The sequence below is a fragment of the Vanrija pseudolonga genome, chromosome 2 (assembly GCF_020906515.1).
Source record: "Vanrija pseudolonga chromosome 2, complete sequence".
NCBI lineage: Eukaryota > Fungi > Basidiomycota > Tremellomycetes > Trichosporonales > Trichosporonaceae > Vanrija > Vanrija pseudolonga.
The window spans coordinates 1,587,491-1,615,414 of NC_085850.1; the positions used below are offsets into that span (position 1 = coordinate 1,587,491).

Sequence of the window (27,924 nt, forward strand, 5' to 3'; positions counted from 1 at the left end):
GCGTAGCGGTAGAGGTGGGCATTTGCTTGCTCTGCTCTGGTCCTCTGTCCTTGTCGTCGTTCATCGTCGTCGTCGTTCCCGTCCTTCTCCGCGTCCATATCTCGCAAGAGCGCCTCGGAACCTACTTTCCTTGGTGGCAAACAAACTCATTCCACATTCCACAGACATGGCGGCATAACAAACCCCGTGGTCCAACCTTGGCCCAAAACTCGGGTTGATCCCGGTGTGTGGCCAATTCATCCGCCCAAGCAAGCAAAGAATAGCACAGATACAAGGTTATGGTCGGCAACCCATTTCTAATTCACGCTTCCACGTTGTTTGTGAGATGAGATTGAATCTGATGAACAAGGTAAGAACGCGTTAGGCCCAACCCGGCGTGTGGCAGTCGCAGCTGCTTGGTCATGCCCGTGTTAAGAGCCGACGTCCATGCTCTGTCACTGCTGTCTTTTCCTCGCCAGTCAGCGCCAACCCGAGAGCCAGCTGCCTCCCTCCCCAACCAATACTACGCAACCGCCTCACATTGACTTTTGATTTCGCATCCTACATAGCGGTTGCGGTGGCTTGGTGGCAACAGAGCGCGAGACACTGATGATCCTGACGCAGCATACCTGGCCGGCACGCCAGCACGTCACTCATTTACCGAGCATGGCGTCAGCCCTTCCTTTGGAACCAGATTGATCCCCGGAAGAGCAGCAGAAGAAGGCCAAGGAGCGAGCGCTCCGTTGTCCCGAGAGGCGGCAGGCGAGTGGCTGGGCCGGAGGCGTGGAACTGGCAGACGCCTCTGAGGGCTTTGGCGTCGAGTGTCTCCGTTGAGCCGCTCAACCGTGGCCGAAACAAGGCTATCCCTTCCGGGTCAGGTCTGGCGCCAGGCGTCATTCAGTGAATCCAACTTTAAAATCCAGCCGAGCGCCCGAAAGCCACACTCGCCGCCGCCCCTGACCCAACTGCTGGTTCGAACCTTGCCATTTAACAAGTCAAGGTCGGCTCAGGGCTGTGGCGCACAGTGCATGTGTATCGGAACTAGGGACGAGAAAAGAGATCCAGGGGCGCCCGGTGTTTCCACTGACGTCGGCACGCAGCTCGAGTCCTCGGTGCGCCGGTGCACCGAGCTGCTCCCTCTCAGGCTCGCAGCGACCCAACGCCACAACTGCGGGGTACTAACCTGACCAGGGCGGTTCGCACCGCAACAGCAGCACGCCGAGCCAGTGTCGGCGTCGTCGTTGACCCCAACCCCATAGAACTGGTGCGCACCTAAACCTAGACGACAGTCGCCGTCCCTGGCGACGGCGAGGGACTGTCGGCGGATGCAACTCCGCCTCCGTGCTGTCTCGCCGAGGACAGGTCCGACGACGATCGAGTCCGAACACCGACATCGGGCAAATGAAGTCCCTGCTGCGCATGCACGCGGCCCAGCAAAAAGAACAAAGTTTCGCGGCGACTGAAGCTGCTGTGGATCGTGCACGGAATGGGGGTACGACCGTCTTCGTTGCCCCTCCGTGCCCCCTTGATGAGCAGAGAGCGGTAATGCACGGCGTCTGGCTGCGGTGTATGGCCGAAGGATGGGATGCCAGCCTTCCCCTTCCCCAAACTACGTGCGCCACGTGAAAACCTGGGACAGGATCACCGCGAGTGCTCCGGCGACGGACTTCACTTCGGCGCCTACCCGGGCTCCGTGCTGCCCTGCAGTGCAAGTGCTGGAACATGTCCTGCGCGCTTCTAAGCGAGGACTGTGCGGTTGCGACTGCGAGAACAAGCGCCGCCGCGGAGCTGGAACAGCGATCTGGCAATCAAAAGAGCGACGGAGCGACAAGAAGAGCGCTAGAAACAGTCCAGAAGGCCAATCAATCCTGGGGTTTGTCGGCTCACCCCGAGACATGCATCATGTGGTAACTGCTGCATTCCTACGACAGCAGGGTACATGGAGGTGTCGTCTGACCTGCCTCGCCTAACCAGCCGACGGATGAGTTACGCGAGGGAGAGCCGAGGCGGCGAGTGCCGTGTCGGCGCTGAGTGGGTCGTAGTCACGACATGTCAATCAGCGCCGGCGCAGCAGGTAACCCGAGCTGCTGCTGCTGCTGCTGTACGGAAAATGCCCGGAAAAGCAGATTCGCATAGAAGCAGGCGGCGTCGCCTGCGCACAGCACGGGTTGGCCGGTTGGTTTGCAGGCTGAAGATTCGCTCGCCGCCACACGCCGCCGCCGCTCGGCGGGCGGCGCCGCCGCCCCCCGGCCTTCGGCCCTGATCTCCGTAACGTAGCCTATCATTGGGATGGGCGAAGCGACGAACAATGGGCAGCCAGCGCCACGCGGGGACGGGAGTTTGTTGCATGAGTTGATGCACAAAGCGGCTACGTAGCGAGCCAAGAGGAGGCTGAGACTGGTGCCACGGTCGAATCGCGCCGTAATCTCCCGCTCGGTGGCTCTGTGGCTCGGTGGTTGCTGGCGGGCTGGCTCGCTCATTCTTGGCAGTCATGGCTCGCCTCCCACACACTCACTGTCGGATGCAAACACCCGTGCGCAACTCAATGGCCGCGTGTACCTGCTCTGAATTGCCGCCTCTCGTTCGGAGTTTTGGGCCGCGGACCAAGTCGAGGCGTCATTCAAGGTGCCTCGTGTGTTTGTCGCCACAGCCGCCCCCTCCTGCGGCGCAGCAACTCTGTGTTTTACAGCTGCTCAGCCACGTCCACGGCCCTCCCTCGGCTCAGACGAAATGCTTCCTCGTGTTTCCTTCCTGCTGGCTCTAGTCTACATCCACTTCCGTCGCGATCACTCCGGTCAGCATTACCGACCTAGAAAGCTGTTTGATGAGCACGCCATGGTGAATGGTGCAGTGGGCACGGTGACGTCCATCTTGTATCTGACCAGTGGCTAGTGGGCGCCAGTGTCAATTAACTGGGCAGTAGCGCCGTAAGCGCCGTAGCGCGCGTTTTAAGCATCCCCTCGTGCGTTCCCCCTCTGGTATGCAGGATTCTCCGAGATATGTACCAGGTGTGGTGGCTAGGGGGGTTGGCGATCACACTGATGACTGACTGACGTCTGTCGCCTGCTGTAGGTACCATACCGCTGTCGATAAGGCAACTGTCGCACCAACAACCTCTGTCCGTCGGAGTGCGTGCTCGCTGACACCTGAAACTGACTCGGAGCGCTCGCCGCCCCACGTGTCGTACCAGCAGCGTGTTGGTAGCACCGAGTGCACATCATCGGCGTCTACCTTCTTTCGGCTGGTCCGAAGAGTGGGGGAGCGGTGAGTGGGGGAGAAGCGACGACAGGGATCGACCAGTCGGACCAGTGTGAGCATGTGGTGCTCGTGCATGCACATATGCACATGTGCGTCGAGTACGCGCGCGTGCCCAAATGTGCGTGCGTGTGTTCAATCTGCGTGTCTCTATTCGGCACGCCGAGGCTCAGGCTCGCTTGTCGCTCCTACCCAAAAAACAACAACGCGCTCCTGGAATCCTTTGTGCATCCCCCTCTCGGCATTGTCGACTTTTCCGCATTCCACACTTGCCATAACCTTGTCCGCCTCCGTCGCGACGGGAATACCAGTTAGCCCCAAAGCTTGTCGTGTCCTGTCGTGTCCTGTCGTGTCCTGTCCAGACCGCCGTGTTTTGTAAATGCCCACCTCCTCGGGCCCTCGGTGCTGATCACGAGCGAGCCAGGGACAGAGACAAACAAGGATACGCTAGCGGCGGGGTTACCAAGGATGGTACTGCAGGGTTCAACGGCGAACGCAGAACCCACTTGACCGCGTTTGACAGCCGCTTACAGCATGGGTGTTGCCAGTGTGGACACGCGCCCTCTCCGAGCCCTGGGTCGAGCATGTTATGCCCACAATGCTCGACCTTCTGTTGCCGTACTGGGCCCAGACTAGGGTCGGAGCCTAGCGCGCTTTAAACGCACACGAGGGGATGCAGGCTGATCATGGCGTTCATTTAGGATCGCGAACGAGGGCAAGCAGGGCAAGAGTGGGGGGAGCGAGGTTGAGCGCGCTGCTCTGCTCGTCAAACACGCACTACGACGCGACCGACCACGCAAACAAGCAGCTCCCTACCATCGCGCCGTTCGGAGCCGTCGACAAGCGCCGCCACAAGCGGCCAATGCCACACACGAGACCTATGCCATATTACAGGTAACCAATACAATGATACAAGAAGGAAGTGCTAGGTCGCAGCCAAGACAAACGCGTCCAGGAGTGCCCAAGCGCCACAGGCGATCTCAGTGCCGTATGGCTCGAGCGAGGCGTGTGGCACGCTGTTGGGGATCCATAGTGGGGGGAACGGCTCAGCACCAGAGACGATGGCCATAGCGCGGAAGGCCGCGCCAGACGCCAGAACGACGGCACGTAGGGGCGCCCCGGCATTGTCGCGAGCAGCGACAGCCACTGCGAGACTGATTGCGTCCGCGATCGTCTCCGCGATAAGGAGCCAGTGGAGCCAGGTCTTGGCAGCGGTGGGCAGTCGAGTGACGAGCAAGTGCGACGCGGCGCCGGCGGCCAGAGCAATGAGCCGAACGCCAAGGAGAAGGGCACGGACGAACCACAGCCCCGTGTTCTCGAGAACGATGCCGCGCGGCCGGGGTGCGTAGTCGCCATCCTCGTCCGGCAACTGACCGGGGGTGATCTTGGGTGTCGTGCCAGAGCTGATGCCCCAGCCAGAGAAGAGCGACTCGAGGCCCGTCTCGTCCTGCTGTCGAGGCTGGGGGAACATGCGCTGCCGACCAATACCAAACGTCTCCCAGTCGCCAGCAGGTGTCTCGCCGTTTGGTGAACCAGTCGCCGGGGAGGGCTCCCAGTCCATCGGCTCACTCTCGTCCCGCGGTGCAGCGCTGTGCGATGGCTGACCGAAGACTGGCGCAGGAGGCTGCTGGGGCTGGCCGCTTAGCGACAGGCCTGAGAACGTCAGAGGCGATGACACCTGTGGAGGGGCTGTCGAGGTCATATCTGGCCGAACGAGCTTCAGTGCGACAGGTTGCTGGAGCCTCAGCTGAGAGTAGGCGAACGAGACGGCCTAGAGTGAGCTACTGGTCAACAGGGCACACTTACGACAACGTCGACGAGCGACAGGTAACCTAGTACGCTCCATGAGGATCGCAATAGCAAGATCGCGGCGGCGATACGCATCACGTACAACGCCACCATCGTCACCTGGCCCAGTCAGCACAGCCCGGTGGCCCCTACTCACGACCCAGAGTCTCCACCCTTCGACATGCAACTGGCCGCGGCTCCTCGCGCGCTTCAACCACGTCGGGTCCCATACCGCCCAGAGGAGCGACACGACGTAGAACGCCGTGATGGCCCAAGTCGCCGGGACACCACGTGCCGTCGACGCCTGTATCCGGGCGAGCTGCTCGGGGGCGAACGTAGCTGCGTTGTCAGCGTCGTCTCTTGCCCAGACTCACCGGCCAGGCCCAGCGCCCACGATCCAACAGCGCCAACGAGGAACAGGGCCCCTCTTGCCCTCCACACCGCGACCTCGAGCAGCGTCTGTGCTGCCCCGCGCGGGACATACACCCCGTTTCTTCGTCCGTCCGACTCGACGGCACCGTTCCGGCGCAGATCGCCGCGCCGCAGCGCATTCCCCCACGCCTCGGCCTGCGCGCGATGGTCGGCCTTTCTCAGCGCCTCGTCCACGCCGCCCTGGCACGACGAGCACACTGGCGGGTAGCGCGCGTACAGGCTCTCGATGTACCGCGGGAGGTCGGCCTCGAGCTGGGGGTAGGCCGGGTCCTGAGGTCAGCGAGGATAGCACTGCTCCACATACCCTTTCGTCTGGGAGGTAGTTGCTGAGAAGATTCATGACGAGCGTTTGGTTCGTGAGACAGTTGCGGCAGAACGGGCTCGCCGTCGCCGCAGGCAGATGGGAGGACGATGGCCGGCCTGGGCAGTGTCAGCAGCAGACCCCACTGCGCCGACGCTCCCACCCACCTCGTAGTGCAAAGCTCTTGGTATTGAGCGCCGAGTTGCGCATCGCGGGGTGCTCAGACACGATGTTGCCCGCCGCGTCTCTCGTGTTCCAGCACCCGCACGAGTTGCAGAGCCAGGACGACGTACGCCCCGTGCTGGACCCGGCGGCGGGGGCCGCGGCCGCGTCGCCCTGCGCGAGGCAGTAGTAGCACTGCTGCGTCCTGGCGCGGGGTCGGAGCAGGCCCATGGGAGGAGGTGGGGTGGGGTGGGGTGGGGTGTGATGTGGTTGTTGACAAAAGTTGAAGCGAGTTGACGTTACGCTTGTTGGGTGGCGAGAGAGTGATGCGTCGTCATTGTGCCGCGCGCGCGAACTTGCAAGTCCGGGGCCATTGTCGTCCGATCCCGAACATTTCGCGGAGCGCGCGCTCTCCATCTTCAACTCACTCCTCTCCAGCCATTGTCTGCACCACAACACCATGTCCTTCACGTCAAAATCAAGAAGGCCGCCGTCGGCGCTCATGTCGACGGTGCGCAGGCACCCCTTCATGTTCTTCGGACTCCCCTTCCTGTCCATCGTCGTCGTGTCGAGCTTTGCCCTCAAGACGTTCACCCAGACACGGTACGACCTCAACGACCAGAAGGTGCAGGCTGTTTCCAAGGAGGACGAGCTAGGCATGAGCAAGGAGCGCAAGAAGGTGGACATTCGGGAAGAGTACTACGTGAGTGGTGTGGAGCGGTGTGATGCCGGCGCGCAAAACGGCATGGACGACGGCACCAGCGACGGTCTGCTCAGCCGAACTCGAGACCGCGGGCTGACGCCGCAGCGCCTGAACGCACCCGCATCCAGCCTCTCGTCCAACGACGAAGCGCTCGCCGCTGTCACCTCTGCGCCTGCACCGCCCAAGAAGAAGTTCTCCCTCGCGCCGACGTCAAACGACGACTACGAGCCCATCCGTGTGCCTCGGCCGGCTGGCGTGTCCGAGTGGGGAGGCGTGCGCGGTGCCAGTCCAGACGCACCCATCAAGGGGCAGAGGAAGGAGGACCGGTGGGTGTGAGAGCAAGGATGGAGGGGAGGGTATGCCGGGAGAGGCGACGAGAGAAGGAGAGGAGCGAGGATCCACGCAGCACAATACAGAACACTACAACCAGCATATGCATCTGCTCAACTCTGACCCTAAAAACATATGCGTACATGCGTCTACCCGCGTCTATAACAATGCCTACTACTCGCGGTTTAGGAAGTCGAGGCCGCGCGACTTGCACTCGAGCATCTCGCGCCTGTCCTCTGGGAGGAGGAGCTGCTCGAGGCTCTCAATGACCTTCTCGTCCTCGGCGCCCTCGTGGAACTCGTAAGGGACCCACTTGTCCTCCTCTTCGCGCTGCTGCGTCGACCACATCTTGTTGCGGAAGTCCTTGAGCGAGCCTGACCCATCGTTCTTCTCCTCGTCCTGGGGCGTCAGCGTCATTGCTCGCTTCATGCCACGAGCACTCACGATACTCTTGGGCTGGGGCTCACGCCGCGCTGCAGCCTTCTTCTTCTCCTCGTCGTCCTCACGCCTCACGGTGCCGCCACGGTTGCGGATGTCGTGGTCGTCGAAGTAGTTGAGCGCAGTGCGGAACTGGCTCACACGGCTCACGGGATGGAGGTGCAGCGCGCCTGATCGTCGTCAGCACCGGCCCTCGCACGCACGCCAAACTCACCATCATGGATGATACCAGAAAAGTACGTCGCCGCAGAAGACACGGGGACAGCTTCGGAGCGGAGACGCATCTTGTCACCCCACTTGGGCTCCTTGTCCTTCTTGGCCCGCCTCTCACGTTCCTCGGGACGGCGGTATCCACCGTCGACTTCAGCGTGGCCGTTGGCAACGTCGGGCACAAAGTCGAGCTCCTTGGCGCGTTCCTCGCGCCAGACCTTGGGGTCGGCGTCGACGGGGATCTCGATCTCGACGCGCCCAACACCCTCCTTCATCCGCGCCGTGATGCGCTTGCCGCGATCCGCCGCCCACTGGGGCACCGACAGCGAGCGGTGCTGCAGGGGGTACTGGAACATCTGGAGGGCGGGGTTGATCGCGGTCGAGAGGTAGACGGGCAGGCGGGCAACGATCTCGTCCTCCTCGGCGTCGTCCATGTCCAGGTCGGGCGGGAATGGGCGGCTCTGCAGGTCGGGTAACACGGGCGACCCGGGCCGCGGATCCCGTCTCGGCGGCACGTACATGCTCGACGGGCCTGGCGCGTCGCGAGCGCCGGCGTCGGCCTCGGCGGGGATCGTGTCGCCGCCGTACTCGCTCCCCTCGGGGGACTCGAGGATCGAGTCGGCGACCTCTGTGAATTCTCCGCGCGCGACTCGGGACATGGCGGGGGAGGTGAGGTTGGAGTCGAGAGGATGCGGATCAAAGTTGTCAACGAGTTGAGTGACGACAGAAGTGGAGGACGGCTCAAAGATTTCTCGACAGTGGAGGTTGGCCAAACATAACATTTTCATTTGAAACGGGCAATTAGCGGAAGAATAATTCATTAGAGATGGCATCCTAATACCTGGCAGTCACGTGACGTTCCAAGTGACTTGATGAGAGTTGAGATGTTGACCGCCTGTGAGAGCAGATGCATGCAGATGTGTCGTGGTGGTGTACACAGTGGTAAGTAGTCTTATCTCTGGGTTTGCTTCTGCCTCCAAATCCGAGAGCAGCCCCCGTAGGGTTGTATGGGACAGTTTAGCAGCACCATTGTCTTGTGGCGGTGGCGGCGGTGGACACCCCCTATCTCAGCCGAAGTGAGCGGATCGTCATATCCTCGGGTTACAGTATCCACGGTTACGCACATCTGCACGAGAATGGGCGTGAGGGCGTATGGGATGTAAAATGTACATGACTCGAGGAGATGAGCTCACCAGGGCGGCGGTGGGCGGTGGGACGACGTCGGCGAGAATCGCGACTCACGCGCCACCTCAGCACTATAGGCATCCAGCATAAGTAAGAGACGTTCTCAGGCGCTCCTTCTCACACTAGCAGCCCAAAACAACATGACAGAAGCCCTCCGCACCGTCACCTCGGCTCTGACGACCACGCTCACGACCCTCCTCGCGCCAATCTGGGCCGACACAACCACCCACACCATTACCGACAGGCGCGCAGGCAGCGGTCTCGACCTGTGGCTACATTCCGACGCGCCGCGCTTCTACACCCACGCCATCAACGAACGCCAGTTTGTCTGCCGCCGTCTCGAGGCACATTGCGTCTGCTGCACCACCGACGGTGAAGCAGGAGAGGACAAGGAGCTGTGCTGTGTCGGCCCGGGACACTGCGCGCCCGATCTTGCAGGCGACTGTGCGGTCGTCGGCCGCGCCACGAGGCCAGGTTCGTTCGTTCGAGCGCGCGACCCTTATCTCTCGCTGACAGCAAGCAGCCGGTGACCCCGAACCTGGCAGCGCCAAGGAGCGCACATAGCCTGCACGTGCGGCCTCCCAGACGAGCACGTGCCTGCGGGCCGAAGACTGTAGAATCTGTTGTAATATGCACATTGTTCCGCATGGTGATGAGCCGGCCAGCCGGAGCAGCACGCAGGGGTGCATCTGCCGTCTGCCCTGTGACCGATCTCGGTGGAGACCAGCATTTGTCGAGCGGCAGCGGCGCCAGGCCGCCGCGCCGAGCGGGCGATCAAAAGCGGGGTGCTCGGGCGCCACCGGTGTGGCGCGCATGTGGCGTCGCCAAGTCCATGTCCGCCCGCCCCGGGCGTGTCCGACACTGTGTGTGTGTGTGAACAATCCGTCAACGACGGCGCCCGACAATGCACGCACACGCACACGCAAACGTTCGTCAGGCGGTGTACTCGGCGAGCGGACCCGCACGGGCGCTGCGAGCCCGCGCGCGCCCGGTATGCCGCTGACGATCCTGTCCTGTCCTGCCCCTTCTTGTCGGGCAACTACTTATCACCACGATGCTGTACGCCGCCGGGGCTGCTCTTGCCAAGCGCGAACGACACGCACACTACTCATACAGATACGCCTCTGTTGACGATTACGCCGACGACAACAACGAAGAGACCGACATGACTGGAATTGGTAGGTGGATGGCCGTGGCGTGGGCTGACAACACAGAACAACCACCCGCTGCTGTTGAGGAGACCTCGGTACCCGCACCCGCACCAGCACCAGCACCAGCACCTGCTGTGCCCGACATTCCCAAGGAGTGGGTCGCGCAGATTGAGCGCTCTGCGCGGGCCTCGGTATCTGCCGAGGCGGAGCAAGCGCGTGCAGAGGCCCAGGCAGCTGCTGCGTCCACCAGCGCTGCGGCCGTTGCCGACGCTGCCCCCCTTGCGGCTGCTGTCAACAGCATCCCCGTCACGCCCACCTCTCCCCTCGACCCGCCCGTCTCGTGGGGGGCCCAGCTGCGGGCCGTCGCCACCCACACGCCGTACGACGTGACTGCCGACCCGGCCGACATCGCCGCGAGCATCACCGGCATCTCGCCCTCTGGGCCGACCGCCATCCCTGAGCCCGAGAGCCTACACCGTGTCGACAGTGCCGACCTGCGCCGGCGGCACTCGGAGCACCACCACCACCCGACCGACGCGCCGCACCACCACCACGACCTGCACCACCCGATCCAGGAGATCAAGTACCACGCCCACGAGGTATACGAGCGCGTCCACCCCGGCGTGGAGCGGGCCGAGGCCGCCGTCGTGCACGGCCTCAAGGAGGCGGGACACACGATCGAGGTCGCGCTCGAGAACTCGGCCGGCGTGAGCGGCGTTTGGTTCCCCACCGTGCCCGACGGATTCGAGACCGAGCCTGCGGCTGCTGCTGCAGCTGCCGAGAAGGCCAAAGCTGAGGCGGCGAAGGCCAAGGCTGAGGCGCGCGCAGCCGTCAAGGCGGTCCACGACGAGGGCAACTGAGGGCGCTGTGCCTGCTGCGTCATGTCGTTGTTAACGCTGGCTTCTAGACTGTTCGAGTTGTTCGTATACATGTACTGTTATGACATGGGCTGTGGTGACGAGGTGTTGTGACGGAGGTGGGCTGTGGGCTGTGGGCTATGGGCTGTGGAGTTGTGACGAGGTGACCTGACGGAGGTAGGTGGACGTGACTCGTGCCGCGGCGTACACAAGCTGCACCGATCGCCGGCGCTGCATTCCGCCGCTGCGTCCCATTCCGCCAGCGTACCCCGCGGCCCCGCCGAGGAACAGCAGCAGTAGCCGAGATAAGGCGGTGGGCAGCGCAGCGGGCTGAGGCGACGCAGTCGCGGCCCGGTCGATGGAGCGGGCCAGCCGGGGCTCAGCGGGCTTATCTCGGCCAGGCCTGGCTACGTGGGCTGTGGGGGAGGGAGCATGCAGCGGCATAACGTACCACATGCACCAGGCGACCACATGCATCTAGCTATGCAGTGCATGCAGTGAGTGGCAAGCAAAGCTCGCCAGCTACTTAACCCAGCGTGTCCATCCGCCGGGACTGCACGCATCTGCTCCACGCCAGAAGCAAAGGCAGGTTGTCACCACCACGACGCTCCGCCACGACTGACATCTCATCAGACCAAAGCCAACGACAATGTCCAACCGCATGCCCGCTACCGCCAACCAGGCCACCAACACGCGCGCACACGGCGCCCAGCCGGCGGCAATGAACACGAAGCACGACAACGCGCCGGGGTTCGAGGCCGAGCGGAACCGGACCCGCCGGTTCTCGGAGCACAGCGACTCGTCCGACCCGGGCTGCCTGGAGCGCGGGGGCGCGACCACGGCCGGCGTGGACCGCAGCGCCAAGTCGCAGCTGTCGCATGACTTTGACAACCTCATGTCCGACCTCGGGTGGCACATCGAGCGCGCGGGCACGAGCCTCAACGACAGCTGGAACTCTGCGCTCGACGAGTCGCATGCCGCGCTGCCCGACCTCAGGAAGCACTGGGACGCGCTGTGCGCCAAAGTTGGATCACAGTTTGAGAGCCTCGGAAGCTGGGGCGACGGCGGTGGCGCCGGTCAGCACCACGCCGACGACGCGGTAACGCACAGCAACGAGGCGGTCGAGGCCGTGCGCGTGCAGGGCGGCATACAGCAGCCCGTTGCGGGCGGGCACGCCGCGCGCCAGCACCACGCGACCATGCCGGAGCAGCAGGGCGCCGAGGCTACGGCACAGCGCATGCCGGCGGCGCAGAGCAGCACCCGGCGTCTCGTGTAGGAGTAGTTGTATGAATGCAGTCTGGAGTGCCAGCCATGCCACCATAGCCGACTGCCGGCGCCACCCACCGCCTCCGGGGCATGTTTTCCGCGGACGTGGCGGCAGTTCGTTCTCACGCGCGCACGCGTCGCGAGCTCGAGGCGTCCGCCGGTCAGCGGCAGCGATATGTGCGTGCATGGGAACGGCGGTTGGCGTTGAACTCACCCACTCATAACGCCATGCAGCTCACCGAGACGCCGCCGTCCACGAGCGCGAGCGCATCAGCCTCGCCGAGCTCGTCGCGCTCGGCCTCCCCGGTCCCCTCGGACCCCCCCTCGCCCCTCCTCCAGCCAACAGGCAACCCGTTCCCCTCGCTCGACCATCTGCGGTCCTCGCTGCCGTCGTCGCGCGCCGCGTCCCCCTTCCCAGACCTGGACCAGGTGCCAGCAGCAGCGGAGCTCCACGGGCCGTTTGAGAACCTCCTCACCGCGGCGGCGGGCAAGCTCGACACGGCGCTCCTGTACGCCTCGGAGCGCTCGCACGCGGCGCTCGACGACGCGAGCCACCGCGCCGAGAATGCGCCCGCGCTGCGCGGCCGCACCGAGGCGACGAGCGCCGTCATCTCCGGCGTTGGGGCGGGGCTCGACGGCGTGTTCGCCGGCGTGAGCTGGATGCTGGGGGCCGTGCTGGCCGGCGTTGGGCGGGGCATCGACCACGGCCTCGGGCTGGATCGCGTGGTAGACGAGCGCGACAGCCCTGCCGCCGCCGCGGCGCAGGAAGAGAACGTCATCTTCTCCGCGTACGCTGCCGACCCGGACTCCAACCAGCCGCTCGCGCCGGGCGAGCGCGCCGAGGAGAAGAGGGAGACGACCAAGGTAAGTGAGCCGCACGCTGCACGGTCGCCGCTGACGCCGACTCAGGCCGCCGACAAGGCATAGCTGACTCGCGTCCGGGGCCCCCGCAAACGTCACCGGCCAAGGCCGTCACGACCATGTGCAGCACCAGTAGTTTCCTTCGTCGCGCCATATCACCTGCCCGCCTTTTATTCCATGCATAGGCAATGTACTTTTCTCCTCCACCATCACCATGCTGCTGGGACCGCTGCTCGTCCTGGCTATCGGCGCGGCCGCTGCCGCCGCTGACCCACAGGCAAAGTACCGCCCCCTCCCCTCCCTCCGGGAGCAGGACGCCCTCGAGCGCAGCTGGGTCAAGGCGCGGCACGCGTTCGTGCCCAGCGTGCTGAAGAAGCAGTACGTCGGCGTGTGGCGGCGGCGTCTGCCCCGTCTGCTCAGGCTCGGCCTGCACCCACTGACATCGCAGCGGCTACGATGCCTGGCTCCTCTCGATGCGCGAGTACGGCGAAGACCCCGCGTTCCGCGCGCTGGTCCCCACGACGACGGTGTTCTCGTCGCGCCGCCGCACGACGCTGCTGTTCCACACCGACGCGTCGCTCCCGAACCCGATAACCTGGATCGACAACACGCCGGGCGTGTGGTCGAACCTCAACGCAACGCTGTACGCGCTCGACCCGGCGCGCATCGCAGTCAACATCGACCAGCACGTGGCCTTCGCGGACGGCCTGAGCGCCGGCGAGCGCGACGCGCTCCACGCCAACCTGGACGCGCGGTACGCTGTGCGGCTGGAACCGAGCCGCGAGATCCCCGTCGAGGTCGTCGCTGCGCGCGTCGGCGGCGCGGCCCAGCTCGCCGAGTACCGCCGCCTGCAGGAAAACGTGTGGGCCATGGTGGCTGAGGGCTTCTCTTCGCACCGCGTTCGCGTGGGCGAGACGACGCCGGCCGACCTCGAGTGGTGGTTCCGCGACCGGATGCAGAACCTCGGCGTCACGACGTGGTTCCAGCCCAGCGTTAGCATCATCCGCAAGGACGGGACCGGCGACGTCGTGAGCCCCGGCGACGTGCTGCACGTCGATATCGGCATCACGGCCATGGGCATGAACACGGACACGCAGCACCTCGGCTACGTGCTGCGCGCGAACGAGACCGCGCCCCCCGCTGGCCTCGTGCAGGGACTGCACAACGCCAACCGCCTGCAGGACTTTGTGCGCGAGGAGATGGTGCCCGGGCGCACGGGGGACGAGGTCTTCTTCGCCACCAAGAAGCGCATGGCGGACGCAGGGCTCAACGGCACGATTTACTCGCACCCCATTGGCGACTATGGCCACTCGGCTGGCGCGATCATCGGCATGAGCGACATCCAGGGCGGTGAGTGGGGTAGTGGCGCGGCGGGGGGGGGGAGGGGTGGGAAGGTGCCACTGACACGCACACACAGCCGTCCCTCACCTCGGCAGCAACAAGGTGCTCGAGAACTACTGGACTAGCGTCGAGCTCGCTGGCGAGACGTACGTGCCCGAGTGGGGCCGCGTGGTCAAGGTGAGCAGTACCGTGGTAGTCAGCGGGTCGCGACGCTCACCCCTGCCCCAGTTCCCGCTCGAGGAAGACGTCTACTGGAACGCCGACACCCGCACGTTCGAGTTCGTCTTTGGCCAGCAGACCCAGTTCCACCTCGTCCAGCCGGCCCGCGGCGGCCTCGGCTACCTCGCGGCCAAGCTCGGCGTCGCCGCCCTCTGGTCTCAGGCCAAGTAGCCCCTACAACTTTGCAGCAGTAAAACAGATGCAACAGCAAGAGAAAGCTACAAAATTAAGCGCTGGGCTGCGGATAGCGGCGGGCGCCGCTCGCGCCTCTGGACAGCTCTTTGAGCTGGTAAAAGGTATAGCTTGTGGCAATATAGAGCAAGCACGTGAGCTGGGCAACAGCCAGTGGGGTATACCGTGTGGAGTATAGGGCGGGTTTCGCGTGTGTGGTAGCATGCGGCGTGTTGAGCGCGATCGAGCTCCGGCTGCGTTGGCGGCGCGGCTGCTGCGGTACGCGCAGGGTATTGGGGCCAGCGGCGCCGAGGCGCGCGGCAATGTTCGAAATGTTGGGTGTGTCCGTGGGGAAGTGCGGTGGGAGCGTGGGGCTCGTGACGGTGACAGGTGGGACTTGTGCAGCCTGCTGCTGGCCGGCTCTGCGGATACCGCGCCAGTCGTTCCACGGGAGATCCCAGGATGGAGATTCCAGCTTGGATGGGAGCGAGGCGGGACGAGGTCGCGGAGGCGGCCACGGCTCTTGCGTAGTCACCAGGTTGGGGAAGACTGATGCGAGGAAGAAGGCCAGCCGCGCCGGCATGGCCTTGTTGGACCCCGTAATCTGCCGCGCGGCAATGGAGACAGTGTACGGGACGCCGGCGTCGTAGTCACTATCCATCATCGGGGACGGGGCATACAAGGTTGCCGAGGTAGGAGAGCCAACCAGACTGGGCTCCATCGGCGGATTGTGGTTCTGGAAGTAAGTGGTCGAGTGGGTCCACGTCTGCGGGGAGAGGGAGGAGGAGCGATGATGAGCCTTGCTGCTGCCCATCCGCGGCTGCCTCGTCGCCAGCCGCCCGTGGCGGGCGGCGTCGGACAAGGCCCTCGAGGTCGTCAAACTCGAGCTCGGACGAAGACCGAGCTCCTGCCTCTCCCCATTGCCAAAACCCGAGCTCTTTGTGCTCGCTGTGGCGCTGCCAAGTAACGCTGTGGGGTCAAACCATGCGGAAGCAGACATATAGGTGGTGCGTGCGTTGGCTTCCGGCCCCGAGGTCCACATGGGTTCTAGAATGTCAGTGCGGGAGGGGGGAACGTCAGGGGTCCCAGGGGGCCCTGCAAAGAAAAAAAACTCACCACTTTCGACCGGCTCGGCCTCGGCGTCTTCATCGCATGCGTCGATGGCACGGGGCGGCGGGCGGCCGTTGTATTGTCTGTACCGCTGTTTTGGTCTGGGCGGTGTTGGCGACATAGCAGGCTCCTCGGGCGTCGGCGTCTCCATTATCGAGGTCGTCTTGTGCGTCCCTGTTCCTTCGCTCGAAGCAGTCGATACATGGCGCCACTGGCGCGTGGTCCCACGAGGGTCCATTCCGTTCCTTTCACAGTAGGACAGGTAGTTTTGCGTCAGCTCTGTTGACGAGCGCCGCACCGACTGCCCAAGCAGCCGGGAGAGGGTGACGTCGATGGCGGTGTGACGCTGGGACGCGTCGAGTGTACCGCCTTCGTCGAGCGGCAAGGGGTCGGCAGAGTGCCGGGCCGTCGACGCACCACTCTCCTTGATGTAGACCGATTCGGCGCGGTACAGAGACTCGCCGCGCTGGTGGCTGAAGCTCAGCCGCGACATTCTCGCCGACACAGAGTGCCTCCTGTCGTCGATCGGCGGTGGGCTCCTGTCCAAATCACGCAGATGGTCTAGTTCATTAAGTGACGATGGGCGCCCATTGCCTCCAGGGAGAGACCGAGACAGCCGCGAGCTAGGATCGTTAGTCGGCCCGACCATAGGGGCCAGCACTCACCTGGAGGATGAGATCGAAGCACGGTTCGCTAGGCTCAGCGGGCGGAGGCCGCGCGTCGATGATGTCGACGACTGCGGGCTGAAGACCTCTGACGAGCTCGAGCTAAGAGCGGGGTCGCTGGCCGAGGCGCGCTTGTACACCTGGCGCTGGACGCGCGCGGCGCGCACATGCGCTCCGGCGGCCAGCGCCTCGTCGAGCGGCTGGGCGGCAGTCGTCGAGTGGAGGTGGGGGAACGCGCGGACGTGGTCGGCAGAGAAGGACGACGTCGAGTGGTGTGTGCGCACCCCCGACGACGCGGTAAATAAAGGCTTGAGGGGGTCGGTGGTGGTCTCTGCAATCTCGTCGGATGGAGGAGGAGGAGATGGCGAGGCCACGGATATTGGCGTTGGAGGGCCACGCAGCGACGCCTTGGACTTCTTGCGGATGACGAGTGGCCGGAAGTCAAAGGCGGCCGCCGCAGCGAGCGGCTGGTAGATTGTGTGCCGGTCTGGCGAGGTGGGTGAGGTGGGTGGCGGAGAGAGAGGCGGCGAGAGGGGGGTGGAGGAGGGGGAGGGGGAGAGGGGTGAAGGCGAGGCTATCGCCGTTGGCGTCGTGTCGAGAGTGATGTCGTTGTTGATGATGGGATTGCTGTCAAAAGAGTAGCTGCTGCTTGGCAGCACGGGCACCGAGCGGTGTCGGTGCTGTGCTACCATACGCTGCTGCTGTTGCTGCTGCTGCTGCTGCTGCTGCTGCATCGTGTGTTGCTTGTGCTGGATTGGCGCTAGTGTCTCGGCCCAAGAAGGGTGCTCCTGCTGGCGGCTGGCTGATTCAATCGGCAGCTGGCCGCAGCCGACATTTCGATCCGGCGCTGGGGGGGCGCGCGCTGATCTGCGTGTGTGGGCGGCGGGCGATGGACAGGGGACGGGCGTGTGTGTGTGTCAACAAGTGGTGGTGGTGTGAAGAGTGTGTATGTCAATGTCGACGTCGTTTGACCTAACAAGCGAGGAGGGCAAGCATGGTGTGGTGTGGTGTGGTGCTTGTTGTTTGTCCTGCCTGCCTGCCTGTCTGCCTGGTGGTAAACTCCGCCGCCGTTCGACCTGACTTGCCTGACCTGACAAGCCAGGCACGCCCTGGCGGATTACTGGGCCGACGACCAAGTTGCCCCCCTTAACCGGCCATCACCCACCCGTCCTCTCTGCCTTGCCTTTGCCTTGCCTCCGACGGGTGTCCTGATCGTCCTGAATTGTCACTCTGCTGACATGAAAATACAATGCCACCAGTCACGCCGCTCAAACGTCAACAACAACAATAACAAACCTGTAAACCTAATCCGGCCCGCCGGCCAGATTCACTTAGACGGCTACAGGGGCTTTTACATCAACCACTACAAAAGGCACGATGGCCAGAGACGCACGAGGACCACGACACGGAGCATCCCAAAAACCAACTGCCCAAGACTCGATCGTCTCTACTAATACTTGTTGACAGTCTTCCTCTTCTTGGCAGTAGGCTCGATGGACACGCTTCGGTCGCGGGCGGCAGCGGCGGCGGCGGCGGCACCCGCAGGCGACGACGCAAACGCCAGGTCGATCTCGGCGTCAAAGTTTCCGTCCTCGCCAGGCTCAAAGTCGAGCATGATAGACTCGTCTTCGAGCGGCCGCTTCTGGCTCGAAGCAGGCTGAGAAGAAGGCGTTGGTGTGGCACCAAACTCCTCGACCTCATCGACGTCCTCTGGCGGTTGGTCGGCACTCGCCTCGATGTCGTCCTCGTCGGCGCCCGCGTCACCATCCACCTCAGCGTCGCCATTGGCCTCTTCCTCTTCCTCCTCTTCGTCCTCGTCTTCGATGATCGCCGCACTCTTTCGCGGCTGAGAGGGGACGGTCTTCGCCGGCTGCACCTTGAGGACAGTGTCCTTGCCGGCGGCAGCAACAAGTCGCTTCTCGTAGGCCTTGTACGATCCCGATGCCCGAGTTTGAACTGCCGCACCGGACGCGTCCACAACGCTCTCAAGGTGAGCGCGAATGCGGAGGGCATCACGGCCCGCAATCGGTCCAAGAAGGAGCGCCAGAGGGCGGAAGAAGGCGTACAGCTGGCCCCGTTTGGCGTTGATCCAAGCTTTGGCCTCTTTGCTCTCCTTCTGGGCCTGCTGCTTGACCAGCACACTGATCTTGCGCATAACCCAGTCGATAGCATTGATGTGCAGGTCGTACACATCGCCAGGGTGGATCTGCTTCAGAACCGTGAAGTGCGTGCCATGTACAACGAATGCCGAAGCTGCGAAGCGTGCCAATGCAACGGTCGCCTCGGGGTCGTGGTCGTCACTGTCCAGGAACACATTAAATGACTGCCAATGTTAGCTAGCCCCAAGCGTGACGGTTCCAGCCAGCCACTCACGTTCTGGAGTGCCTCTCCGATCACATGCTGCACTGTGGTAGCGTCACGGTTGTAGATGCCTTCGTTACGCAGGGAATCGGCCAAGGTCCGGACGAGCGAATCGTAGGCGTCACCGAATCGGCCGTAGTGAGCCAGGGGCTCCTTGGCCTGCTCAATGTCCATAACACCAACACGGATGGCACCGACGAATGCCGCCACCAACTGCAAGAACGTGTAGTCGCGTTGGGCACTCTCAATGCTGTCTTCGTCCTCATCGTCCTGCTCGGCATCGTCAAGGTCGGATACGTATCGGTCGACCGCAGCCGAGAAGGCACCGCCAAGTTTGTGTTGTTTGTCGGTAGCCATCTCGAGGACGATCGAGGGCGGCGGGTTGCGTGCCTTGCAAAACAAGATATGGAGGTTGATGAAGGCGATGAAGGCCTGCCATGTCAGTTGATGCGCGTTACTCATGCTACTCACCTCCCGGCGGACCGTGTCAGCTGCATTGGTTCGGTCTCGAACACCAAAACGCTCAAACAACTCCAAAGCGGCGTCGCGCCGCTCATTGAACGAATCAATGGCGGCTTCGTCGTTGGCCTCTGAGTTTGAAAGGCGACGGCCGAGCCAAGCAATATGAGAGAAGATGATGCGCAGGGCGTGCTCGACCATCTGAGATCCGTCAGTGCCTGTCAATCGCTCCACTACAGGCCAGTCACTAACCTTTGCCTCCTCCCTGAAGCCCAGGCCGCCTCGACCAGCGAACGCATTGACAATGGTCCAGCCGCTACTTTGGCCGCCTTCCTCGTCCTCCATGACGGTGACGATATCGCGGGCAGTCGAGACAAGGTGGATACGAAGCAGGATAGCCTCCAAGGCTGTGAGCTTGTCCTCGTCGATCGACATGGCAGAGACGTCCTCGCCGTCGACGGCGTCCCGGAGGCTGGAGAAGAGAGCCTCCTCCAGCTCGGTCGTCTTTCGCGCGTTGACCGCCGCCATCGACGTATTGTCGTTGAGAGCCTTGATGGCTGCAATCGCCGCCGACTGGACTGCAGCGTCCGTGTGCTGCAGGAACTGCTTTGTGATATCGTCCCAGAGCGACTCGTACGCCGCTCCTTTACGGAGATCGAGGTACATGGACAGGTTCATGTGTTGAGGGATCGCCAAGACGCCGACGATACGCTTGACCTCGGCCTGGTGTTTGGCGAACAGGCGCGGAAGCACCTTGATGAGGGCCTTGGTCTTCTCATCCTCGTCTTCGTCCTGCATGTCAACATACTGAGCACAGGCACGGAACTCACCTCGTAGTCTGTAATGACGGTGACCAAGACCTCGAGCAAAAAGTCTTCCTCCTCCTCGGTGAGGAGCCAGATGTCCTCGTCCGAGGTCGAGTGGTCAAGTAAGAGGTACGGGACGAGCTCCTGCCAGCGCTGGACGAGCTCAATGCGGCCGAGCAGAGCCTCGGCGGCCGCAGCGGCACGCGTTGTGGCCGAACCCGAGGCAGCAGCGAGAGGGGCAACTTGCTTGGAGGAGCTAGCCTCTTCGCTGGGCTCATTGAGCGACTTGGAAGTCTCGACCAAGAGCGACGCGAGTGCCTTCCACTCAAAGCGTTGCTTCATCTCGTCGGTGTCGGCGGTGCCGGCACGCTTCCTCTGAGCAGCCCGGAGGTTGCCAAACTCGGTGAGTAGAACCTCGACGCGGTCCTCCCACAGGCCGCGAACAAAGCCAGCGGCGGCCTTGCGAACGCGGGGCTGCTCGTCGAAAATCAGGCGCGTGACCTTTTCCCGCTGCTCCTCGTCCTCGTCTTGCAAGGCGCCGGTGCGGTCAATGGCGGTAATCACGTTGACGGCATTGACGCGGACAGGGGTCTCGACGTCGCGTGACGCCATCTGGATAAGGCGTGGGGCGATGCGGAGCGTGAAGGAACCGACATTGTTGGCCGTCGAGGGGTTGGAGAAAAGGCCTGCCAGCGCCTTGACCGTCTCGAGACGGGCATTGCCGTCTGGGTCGTTCGACCCGCGGACAAAGTAGTTGAGGTACGACGTCGAGACGTACTTTTCGCCGTACGTCTTGACCCAGACGCCGAGTTCACGAATGCAGTCTGTGCGGATGGCCGGGTCGGCGTCGCGAACACGGTGCACAAACATGCTTGCGGATGTCAGCCAACCTGCGAAGCCTCATCATACACGCCACTTACACGTCAAAGATTTCCGTCATGTACTCTTCCAGACGCGTCTTGCGCTCGTGTGCCTCCTTGACCTTCTCCTCGGCTTCCTTTAGGCGCTTCTTGCCAGCGGCGCCAGAGCCACCCTTCTTAGCCTCCGCCTCGCGCTGGCGCTGCTTGATGCTGAGCTCGTTGCTGGCCGTGGCCGCGGCGTCGCAGAGAGCCGAGTTGATCTTGAGGGTGATAAACGTCGCCGTGTGACGGATGGGGCGGAGTGGCGACGAGGCCATCGAGTGAAGCCAAGTCAGCAACAGGGGAATAAGGGGGAGCGAGTGCTTGGTTGTTTCGGCGTCGTCAAACAGGTGCGGTGTAAGGAAGAGCGTTGCGACAAGGTGTGAAATGACGGCTGACAGGTTGGTCTTGAACGACCTGAGCGACTTGACGCGCGAGATGAGAGGGTACGTCGCGGGGTTGGTCTAGCGCGAGTGTGAGCGGCCGGATCAACAAGTGACTCACGTTGACGCTCTCATCCTGGATACGCTCAATCACGTCGACGACACCGTCCTGGTCCATCGCCTCGTCTTCGTCGACGTCGGCGCCGAACCCGCTGGCGCGGATGAACAGGAGTACAAGCTCCTGTACCGCTGCCTTCTCGGCGTCGGCGTCACCTGCTGAGCCTTGGTAGGTGTGAACCCAGTCCTCGACGAGGGGCTGGATCGCGACATCCGGCTGAAGGAGCGCGTCTGAGCGTGTCAGCGCGTGTTTATTCGCCCCTTGAGCTCGTTTCACTTACTGAACAAGGGAGAATCCGTCTTGAAGCCCTCGACGACCTCTGCATCAGTCGCGGGGACGATGGCGGCCGCCTTCTTCGGCTTGTTGACTTTAGCTTTAGGCTCTTTGGGCTTGCCGTTCGCCTTGCGCTTTCCACGCTTGGGCGGCTCGTCGTCGCTGGCCTCGGACTGAAGTCAGCGCGGGTCTCTCGGCGCCAGCTCACCTCATCGTCGTCGTCGCGACGGTTGCCCCCTGTCGCATTAGCGCCCGAGCCGCCTGCCCACCTACCAGTGACGGGTTCGAATCGCTCGGGCTGCTTGCGCTGCCGTGACCCACGCCGGGGCTCGTCACCGTTTGTCTCGGCGACGGACATTGTGGATGGTTGTGATTGTTGTTGTATGACGGGGGAGGAAAAGCAACAACAACGGGTTGGGTTGCGGGGGGAGGAGGGGAGGAAGGCGCGGCGGCGGCATGGCGGGCGGGTGGTGGTGGGGGGGCGTAACAATGGCCACCCAGTAGCGGGCACTCTGCACCCGCAGTAAGGTTGACTGGACGCGTCGAGGCAACGCGTTTGTTACGTAACCATTTCAAAACAAAAACAAATGGCCCTGTGCGCGTGTGGTTTGGGCAGCCGGATTCTGATGCCATCACTGTGAGGCATGTGAGGTTCAGTGACGTTCAACCAACCTCGGCCACACCGACCCATCTCACATGTCTGTCAGAGGCAGAGGCAGAGGTAGAGGGCGAGGACGAGGGAAGGGACATAGCCAGCCCTCCCAGTCCCAGCTCACGCCGTCGCCGCATCAAGCCTCATCATCGCTCCTCGCCTCGGCCCCCTTGCCGCCCCGATACGCCATCACCGCGGCCTTTGCGACCTCGCACGCGCCGACCAAGGCCGAGCTGCACGCGGCTTACGTCGCAGGAAGCGAGGTCGTCTCCGACGCCGCTGAGACGGCACATGCGCCGCTGGTACCGCTACCGTCGCGCCGGCTCCTCTGCGACGCATTGCAGCGGGAACCGCACGCCGAGAGCAGCACTGCTGCGCTGTGGCGTACCGCAGGGCTCAGCTATCCTTGTCTCTGTACGTCGCTCGTCCTACACCGCTGACGCAAGGCACCCTGCCACCTCTCTTGCATGCGTGCAGCCCCCGATTCCCTGCACCTGTCAGGCTTGCGGCTCTCGAGCCGCAGGCGGCTGACCTCACCCCGCGGCTAGGCGACGACCTGCTCCCGTGGTCCACAACTGCCTTTGGCGAGCTCGACCTCGACGCGACCTTGAACGACCTGCAAGAGTTCGAATATCTCTGGCCCCGCGTGCCGCCATGGCCCTCGGAAAAGGGCAAGGAGCGGGAGCCACAACTGCTGCCCCCGGCGCTTGCTCTCGCTCCGCCGTCGTCAGCGGTCCTCCCCGACACCGACACCGACACCGACAGCCACCCCGCCCCGCCACTACCCCCGCGCGTGCGGCAGGCGTGGTGGCGCAAGCAGATCGAGCGCGATGGGGGGTACGGGCACCTCCTACCCCTCTTCAAACAGCAGGTCTGGCCTTCACACCCTGGGCCTCGCCCTCGGCGCCGGCACACCACCTCGGACGCGTTCCGCACGCCACGTAACCTCGCGGCCTTGTCGCACCCATTCCACCCCGCCCTGGGCCACTTCACCGCCGCCGCGCGGTGCAGGGTGTACTGGCTCGTGCCGGTCCACGGGCCGGTCGTGATCCCGTCCCTCGAGGACGTGGTGGCTGATGCCTCCGCCAAGGCGTGGACGAGCGCTGGCGTGCTGGGCGACGTCGAGGCAGTGGAGACGAAACGCCGCCCCGCCACGCTCCGCTGGACGCCGGCGCTCCTCCGCGCGTTCGTCGCCGCCTTCGAGGCGCTCCAGCACGACGCGGCGCGGCCCTACGGCGCGCTCCATCTCGCGCTGTCTGGCCCCAAGCCAGACCCGTACCTCGCGCTCGCGCCGCCGCCGCCACTGCTGTCCCACCTCCATGTTCCCGACGGCGAGACGGCACTCCGCGTGCCAGTTCGCCCAGAAGCCGGCGACCATATCCGGATATACTGCGACAGTGGCCGCGCGATGAGCTTTCGCACCTGGCTCCACTGGTGGGAGGTGGGCGCCGACGGGCCGTGGGACGGCGCTGCGGTGCCCACTTCGCTCCGCCCGTTCGCGTTCGCCCGCCTCACTCTCGTCGGGCCGCGCGGCGAGGCGCTCATGGTGGTGTAGTAGAACAAACCACATCAGAATCATTGTCGGTAGCACATGCCTGTGCAGCTCATGTTGTACACTCTTGACCATACATTTATGCATTTACACGCCCAAGGGCACGACAAGGACAGCACGCGTATCAGAGCGGTGTGATGACGGGGCCCCTTCATGTCAGCACTAGCTGCCTCCCCAAGGAGCGACTCTGCACCCATTCAAGCAGCAGCGACTCTATCGCGAACAGAATACATATGCATTCACACTAGTATGGCGAGGTACAGTGACTTGCCATTGGAGATCATGGGACGGACAGCGTGGGGATGGAGTGGATAGTGCGAGGAGGACAGTGAGGCTCGTATAATGCCGTGACGGATGGTCCGTTTGCTAGTACAGAGTGACAACGATGCAGGCGGGGGGAGGGTGGGGGGGTGGGTCGTGTGGTCGCGGTGATCGCGGGAGGGTAGAGGCCAGGCCGCGTAGGCGGCTACGCCGGGATGGGCGCGGCGGGCCGAGCGTCCTCCTCGGTGGGCGTGGCCGCGGCGGCCTGAGCGACGAGCTCCTCCTCGTCTACCCAAGACTGCTCGACGGTAATCTGTTGTCAGCGAAAGCTCCACGCAACAAAAGCTCACCTTGACGCGACGCTCATACTCTTGCTTGTTGTCCTTGAACAGGGTCGCTGCCTCGACGTTGGCGGGACTGGAGGGGTCAGCAATTGCCACCTGCACGTAGTAACCCACCTGCTGGGGTTGGGGTCGTTGAGCAGACTCTGCACCGAGGTCAGGATGGCAGCGACGTCGTACGTCGGGCTCCAGCGGTTCTGCAGGATGTCGAGACACAGCTCGCCATTGTTGTAGATGTTGGGGTGGAACATGCGCGACACGAAGCGCACCGTCGGCGGCTTGTTGGGGTACGCGTCCGTGAAGGTGAGCGTGAGGCGGAACGACCCGTCCTCGAACGGCGTGTCGGCTAGGGCGAGCGTTAGCGCTCTCGCTCCGTCGTCGCACACCCTTCCGGCGAGACTCACGCGGGCCAAAGATGACCGCGTTCCAGATCATGATGTTGTCATGGCATGGCGAGCCCGACACACCCTCGGGAGCCTCGGTCGCGAGGCGCTTGAAGTCACGAATCAATCGCCTCTTCGCTGCGGTAGACTGGAAGTGAGCGCGCGCCGTGGAGGGCTGGCTTACCATGGTTGGTAGGTATCAGTTAGTCACGCGAGGTGGGGAGGGTGGTGGCGAGTTGAGTGTTGGTATGTGTTGGTGGTATGGGTGAGACAACGACGCGGCAGTCTACAAGCGTGGTGACGGTGCAGGTCTCGCTATGTGTGAGAGAGTGGGAGAAACAATGAAGAGAGAGTTGATTGTTACAAGTGAGAGAGGAACGGGAAGCAAGCGACGACGACGACCACGGCGAGAGCAAGTGCGCCGTGCTGCGTGCTGCGTGCACTAAACCAGCCAGCCAGCTTAGCCCCGTATCTCACGGAGTCACGGGCAAGGCGGGCACCAACGGGATCAATTCCGGGGGGGTCAGCCATTGCGCCACCCAGCCTCCCTCCACCTTCATGCTCCACTCGACCCATGACGACCGTGGCGGTCCTCGTCGCGAGCCTAACGCTTACCGCAATGCAATCACCGATGCAATCAACCTATGTATATAATATGCACATGATAAAAATGAATGCTACTACTCCTCAAAGGCTCTAGTGCCCATCCTCACCCTCCCACCCCTTCTGCACCTGGACAGTCACCTCGCCCCCAATCCGTGGGCCGACCGCGTTGCTGATCTTGGTCGACACCAGCCGCGTAATCTCCAGCACGTCCGCGTCGGTGGCATCGGGGTGGATGTGGACATTGACAGTGACAATGATGGGTACCGCCTCGCTCGTGGGCGCCCGTGACGCGAGCGACACTGGTGCAGCGAGCGGCTGCTTGTCCTTCTCGGTCAGAGGCGCCGGGAACGAGATCGAGTGGGAGGGTGACGACGAGATAGACGGGCGGCGCGATGCCGGCGCCGAGTTGGTGCCGCCCGCATCAGGCTCAACCTTGTCGGTCGACAGTGCCCAGCAGCGCAGCGTGCCTATACCCAGCACGCGCCGGTCGTCCTCGACGTCGCGGAGGGCACGGCGCAGTACCGTCATCTGCGAAGACGTCGTGGGCGGCGCCGTCTGCAACAGCACGTTGGCGAATGCCTTGGTGGGCGGCCATGCCAGGGCTGCGATGAGAACGGTGAGGGCGACAGAGCTGGACGAGTCGAGGCCGTGCAGAGAGTCGCTGACGTCAGCTGACATCGAGACAAGGTAGCTTACAGAGGAGTGATGAGGGAGCTGACGAGCAATGCGGCGGTCGTGCCCGCCACGCCGATGGTGTAGGGGTTGGAAAAGATCTCGGGCAGCTTGGCCGACGAGAATGCTGAGGGGAGGAAGAGCGACCCGGTGGCTGGTGGGTCAGCACAACTATGAATCACGACTACCCACCCTCTGAAAGACGCCGGTGGTTGTTGAGGAACGCGCCTGACAAGAGGCTGGCCACAAATGACAACAGGAGTAAGAGGTAGGGGAACGGCCTGCATGTTAGCTCGCACCTCAACACAACAACTCACGACTCCTCGCCGATAATGTGCTCGATGTGCGCGTGCCCGTGGCCATGGCCGTGGCCGCCACCGCCGCCGCCTCCCTCCTCGTGAGCGTCGGCGCCGAGCAGCACCTGCTCAAAGCTCTCCTTTGAGATGTACACTGCCGCGAACATGAGGAACAGCGACTGGGCGAAGCAGAGGAGCGACGTAAGGCGGTCCCAACTGCGTAGATGTCAGCGTTAGCCAGGAAGAAGCACCCACCCAAACGGCCGCCGCAAGCTCCTCCACCCGTCCTCGTCGTTGCTCGCGACAATGTTGACGACCATGCCGAGGGCATCAAACACAACGAGGTATCCCGCACCCTCGAGACATCTCCAGCCGCTCATCTGGCCCTCGATCCAGAGGCTAGCGCCGAGGAGCGCCTCGCCGATGGCAAAGGCCCACATCAGCTGGACCGTGCCGTTGCGCTTGCCGCGCGGAAGCGGCGACAGAATCGTCGTCGTTGTCGAGTGATAGGGCATCGGTACTGGTGTTGGCTCGTCGACTGCCGATGGTGGCCGCTCGTTTGGTGGTGCGTTGGCGCCAGGCTCGAGGAAGGAGAAGAAGTTGTGTGACAGCGAGTGTTTGTGCTGAGCTGTCAACATTGCACTCGGTAAGACAGCCCATCCACTTCACTCACATGGTGCCCACGTCGTTTGCCGCGCTTCACAGGCGAGCCAGTGTCCGCTTCCGAGTCAGGCGGTGCTGCACCAAACGACCAGTCGGCGCCGCCGGCGAACACGCGTGGGTCAGCAGACGGGATAACGCTATCGCCAGCGACGAAGCCCGGCGAGACAGGGGAGATCGGGCGGGGCGGGGCACCGGGGTGAGGAAAGTCGTGTGAGAGGCTGCGCGAGTGCCCGCCCTTGTAGTAGAGTGCTGGGTCGAAACGGCGCTCAGGCGATGACGGCGTGGTGGGGAGGAAGGACGGAACTTCTAAACTCTGGCGATGCCAGCTCGGTGGGCGGTGCGATGGTACAGGCCGCCGAGAAGCGTCCATGCTCCAGCTCGAGCCCGGGCTCGCGCCGTCGTCGTCCATGGCGACTGAAAAGGTCTGCGTATGAGGCGACGCGGTTAACTCGCCCACGTTATCGGCTGCCTCGTTATCTTCTTCCGACTCTGTTCCCACGGCTCCAGCTGCTGGGGACACGATAAGCTGAGGCGGGGCGGGCGACAGGTCGTCTGCGACGTTGATCGGCGGCGGCCTCCGTGTCGCCCGGCTCGTTCTCCGCGACTGCGGTTTTGAGGTTGAAGAAGGCGCGTGCCCTGGGTCCGTGCGTGCATTCCGGAGCGCAACGGGCGAGCCAGCCAGATCGGCGCCGTCGTCGACGGCGGTCATCGCTCTCTCGAGGATGGACGCGATGCGATGTGCGTTGTGTGTGTGTATGTGTGTGTTGGTCGTGCG

The 27,924-nt window shown here is 63.4% G+C and overlaps 13 protein-coding genes across 13 annotated transcripts; 7 read left to right on the forward strand and 6 right to left on the reverse strand.

Annotated features, from left to right (window-relative positions):
• Positions 1 to 4,044: 4,044 nt before the first annotated feature.
• IMA1 (Integral inner nuclear membrane protein ima1) lies at positions 4,045 to 6,169 on the reverse strand. Its single transcript, XM_062768881.1, has 6 exons — positions 5,923 to 6,169; positions 5,759 to 5,874; positions 5,397 to 5,724; positions 5,180 to 5,361; positions 5,041 to 5,142; positions 4,045 to 5,005 (listed from the first exon to the last, which is right to left on the reverse strand). Exons 1-6 carry the CDS (start codon positions 6,146 to 6,148, stop codon positions 4,160 to 4,162), a joined length of 1,800 nt encoding a protein of 599 aa, XP_062624865.1. The 5' UTR covers positions 6,149 to 6,169; the 3' UTR covers positions 4,045 to 4,159.
• Positions 6,170 to 6,261: 92 nt separating this feature from the next.
• On the forward strand, positions 6,262 to 7,065 carry COX16 (Cytochrome c oxidase assembly protein COX16, mitochondrial). Its single transcript, XM_062768882.1, has 2 exons — positions 6,262 to 6,620; positions 6,726 to 7,065. The coding sequence occupies exons 1-2, from the start codon at positions 6,378 to 6,380 to the stop codon at positions 6,954 to 6,956; spliced, it is 474 nt and encodes a 157-aa protein (XP_062624866.1). The 5' UTR covers positions 6,262 to 6,377; the 3' UTR covers positions 6,957 to 7,065.
• Positions 7,057 to 8,397, reverse strand: Polr3e (DNA-directed RNA polymerase III subunit RPC5). The gene is made up of 3 exons (XM_062768883.1): positions 7,603 to 8,397; positions 7,395 to 7,558; positions 7,057 to 7,349 (listed from the first exon to the last, which is right to left on the reverse strand). The coding sequence occupies exons 1-3, from the start codon at positions 8,384 to 8,386 to the stop codon at positions 7,125 to 7,127; spliced, it is 1,173 nt and encodes a 390-aa protein (XP_062624867.1). The 5' UTR covers positions 8,387 to 8,397; the 3' UTR covers positions 7,057 to 7,124.
• A 405-nt stretch (positions 8,398 to 8,802) lies between these two features.
• Positions 8,803 to 9,436, forward strand: LOC62_02G002375 (uncharacterized protein). Its single transcript, XM_062768884.1, has 3 exons — positions 8,803 to 8,873; positions 8,913 to 9,257; positions 9,307 to 9,436. Exons 2-3 carry the CDS (start codon positions 8,924 to 8,926, stop codon positions 9,345 to 9,347), a joined length of 375 nt encoding a protein of 124 aa, XP_062624868.1. The 5' UTR covers positions 8,803 to 8,873; positions 8,913 to 8,923; the 3' UTR covers positions 9,348 to 9,436.
• Positions 9,437 to 9,837: 401 nt separating this feature from the next.
• On the forward strand, positions 9,838 to 10,892 carry LOC62_02G002376 (uncharacterized protein; the record flags this gene model as incomplete). The annotated part of the gene is made up of 2 exons (XM_062768885.1): positions 9,838 to 9,961; positions 9,998 to 10,892. 2 exons carry the CDS (start codon positions 9,838 to 9,840, stop codon positions 10,792 to 10,794), a joined length of 921 nt encoding a protein of 306 aa, XP_062624869.1. The 3' UTR covers positions 10,795 to 10,892.
• Positions 10,893 to 11,440: 548 nt separating this feature from the next.
• Positions 11,441 to 12,067, forward strand: LOC62_02G002377 (uncharacterized protein; the record flags this gene model as incomplete). The annotated part of the gene is made up of 1 exon (XM_062768886.1): positions 11,441 to 12,067. The coding sequence occupies one exon, from the start codon at positions 11,441 to 11,443 to the stop codon at positions 12,065 to 12,067; it is 627 nt and encodes a 208-aa protein (XP_062624870.1).
• Positions 12,068 to 12,278: 211 nt separating this feature from the next.
• LOC62_02G002378 (uncharacterized protein) lies at positions 12,279 to 12,984 on the forward strand (the record flags this gene model as incomplete). The annotated part of the gene is made up of 2 exons (XM_062768887.1): positions 12,279 to 12,921; positions 12,967 to 12,984. The coding sequence occupies exons 1-2, from the start codon at positions 12,286 to 12,288 to the stop codon at positions 12,982 to 12,984; spliced, it is 654 nt and encodes a 217-aa protein (XP_062624871.1). The 5' UTR covers positions 12,279 to 12,285.
• Positions 12,985 to 13,132: 148 nt separating this feature from the next.
• Positions 13,133 to 14,697, forward strand: LOC62_02G002379 (uncharacterized protein; the record flags this gene model as incomplete). Its single annotated transcript, XM_062768888.1, has 4 exons — positions 13,133 to 13,296; positions 13,367 to 14,268; positions 14,336 to 14,436; positions 14,488 to 14,697. 4 exons carry the CDS (start codon positions 13,133 to 13,135, stop codon positions 14,647 to 14,649), a joined length of 1,329 nt encoding a protein of 442 aa, XP_062624872.1. The 3' UTR covers positions 14,650 to 14,697.
• A 7-nt stretch (positions 14,698 to 14,704) lies between these two features.
• On the reverse strand, positions 14,705 to 17,158 carry LOC62_02G002380 (uncharacterized protein; the record flags this gene model as incomplete). The annotated part of the gene is made up of 3 exons (XM_062768889.1): positions 14,705 to 15,597; positions 15,766 to 16,382; positions 16,425 to 17,158. 3 exons carry the CDS (start codon positions 17,156 to 17,158, stop codon positions 14,705 to 14,707), a joined length of 2,244 nt encoding a protein of 747 aa, XP_062624873.1.
• A 695-nt stretch (positions 17,159 to 17,853) lies between these two features.
• psc3 (Cohesin subunit psc3) lies at positions 17,854 to 22,081 on the reverse strand (the record flags this gene model as incomplete). Its single annotated transcript, XM_062768890.1, has 8 exons — positions 17,854 to 18,747; positions 18,798 to 19,217; positions 19,257 to 20,051; positions 20,075 to 20,921; positions 20,971 to 21,413; positions 21,454 to 21,680; positions 21,731 to 21,896; positions 21,932 to 22,081. 8 exons carry the CDS (start codon positions 22,079 to 22,081, stop codon positions 17,875 to 17,877), a joined length of 3,921 nt encoding a protein of 1,306 aa, XP_062624874.1. The 3' UTR covers positions 17,854 to 17,874.
• Positions 22,082 to 22,419: 338 nt separating this feature from the next.
• Positions 22,420 to 23,930, forward strand: LOC62_02G002382 (uncharacterized protein; the record flags this gene model as incomplete). The annotated part of the gene is made up of 2 exons (XM_062768891.1): positions 22,420 to 22,789; positions 22,924 to 23,930. 2 exons carry the CDS (start codon positions 22,420 to 22,422, stop codon positions 23,928 to 23,930), a joined length of 1,377 nt encoding a protein of 458 aa, XP_062624875.1.
• Positions 23,931 to 24,146: 216 nt separating this feature from the next.
• UBC2 (Ubiquitin-conjugating enzyme E2 2) lies at positions 24,147 to 25,309 on the reverse strand. Its single transcript, XM_062768892.1, has 5 exons — positions 25,097 to 25,309; positions 24,934 to 25,060; positions 24,647 to 24,875; positions 24,539 to 24,605; positions 24,147 to 24,501 (listed from the first exon to the last, which is right to left on the reverse strand). The coding sequence occupies exons 1-5, from the start codon at positions 25,097 to 25,099 to the stop codon at positions 24,394 to 24,396; spliced, it is 534 nt and encodes a 177-aa protein (XP_062624876.1). The 5' UTR covers positions 25,100 to 25,309; the 3' UTR covers positions 24,147 to 24,393.
• Positions 25,310 to 25,608: 299 nt separating this feature from the next.
• On the reverse strand, positions 25,609 to 27,858 carry slc30a6 (Zinc transporter 6; the record flags this gene model as incomplete). The annotated part of the gene is made up of 6 exons (XM_062768893.1): positions 25,609 to 26,179; positions 26,215 to 26,344; positions 26,383 to 26,471; positions 26,508 to 26,702; positions 26,742 to 27,109; positions 27,160 to 27,858. The coding sequence occupies 6 exons, from the start codon at positions 27,856 to 27,858 to the stop codon at positions 25,609 to 25,611; spliced, it is 2,052 nt and encodes a 683-aa protein (XP_062624877.1).
• Positions 27,859 to 27,924: the final 66 nt, after the last annotated feature.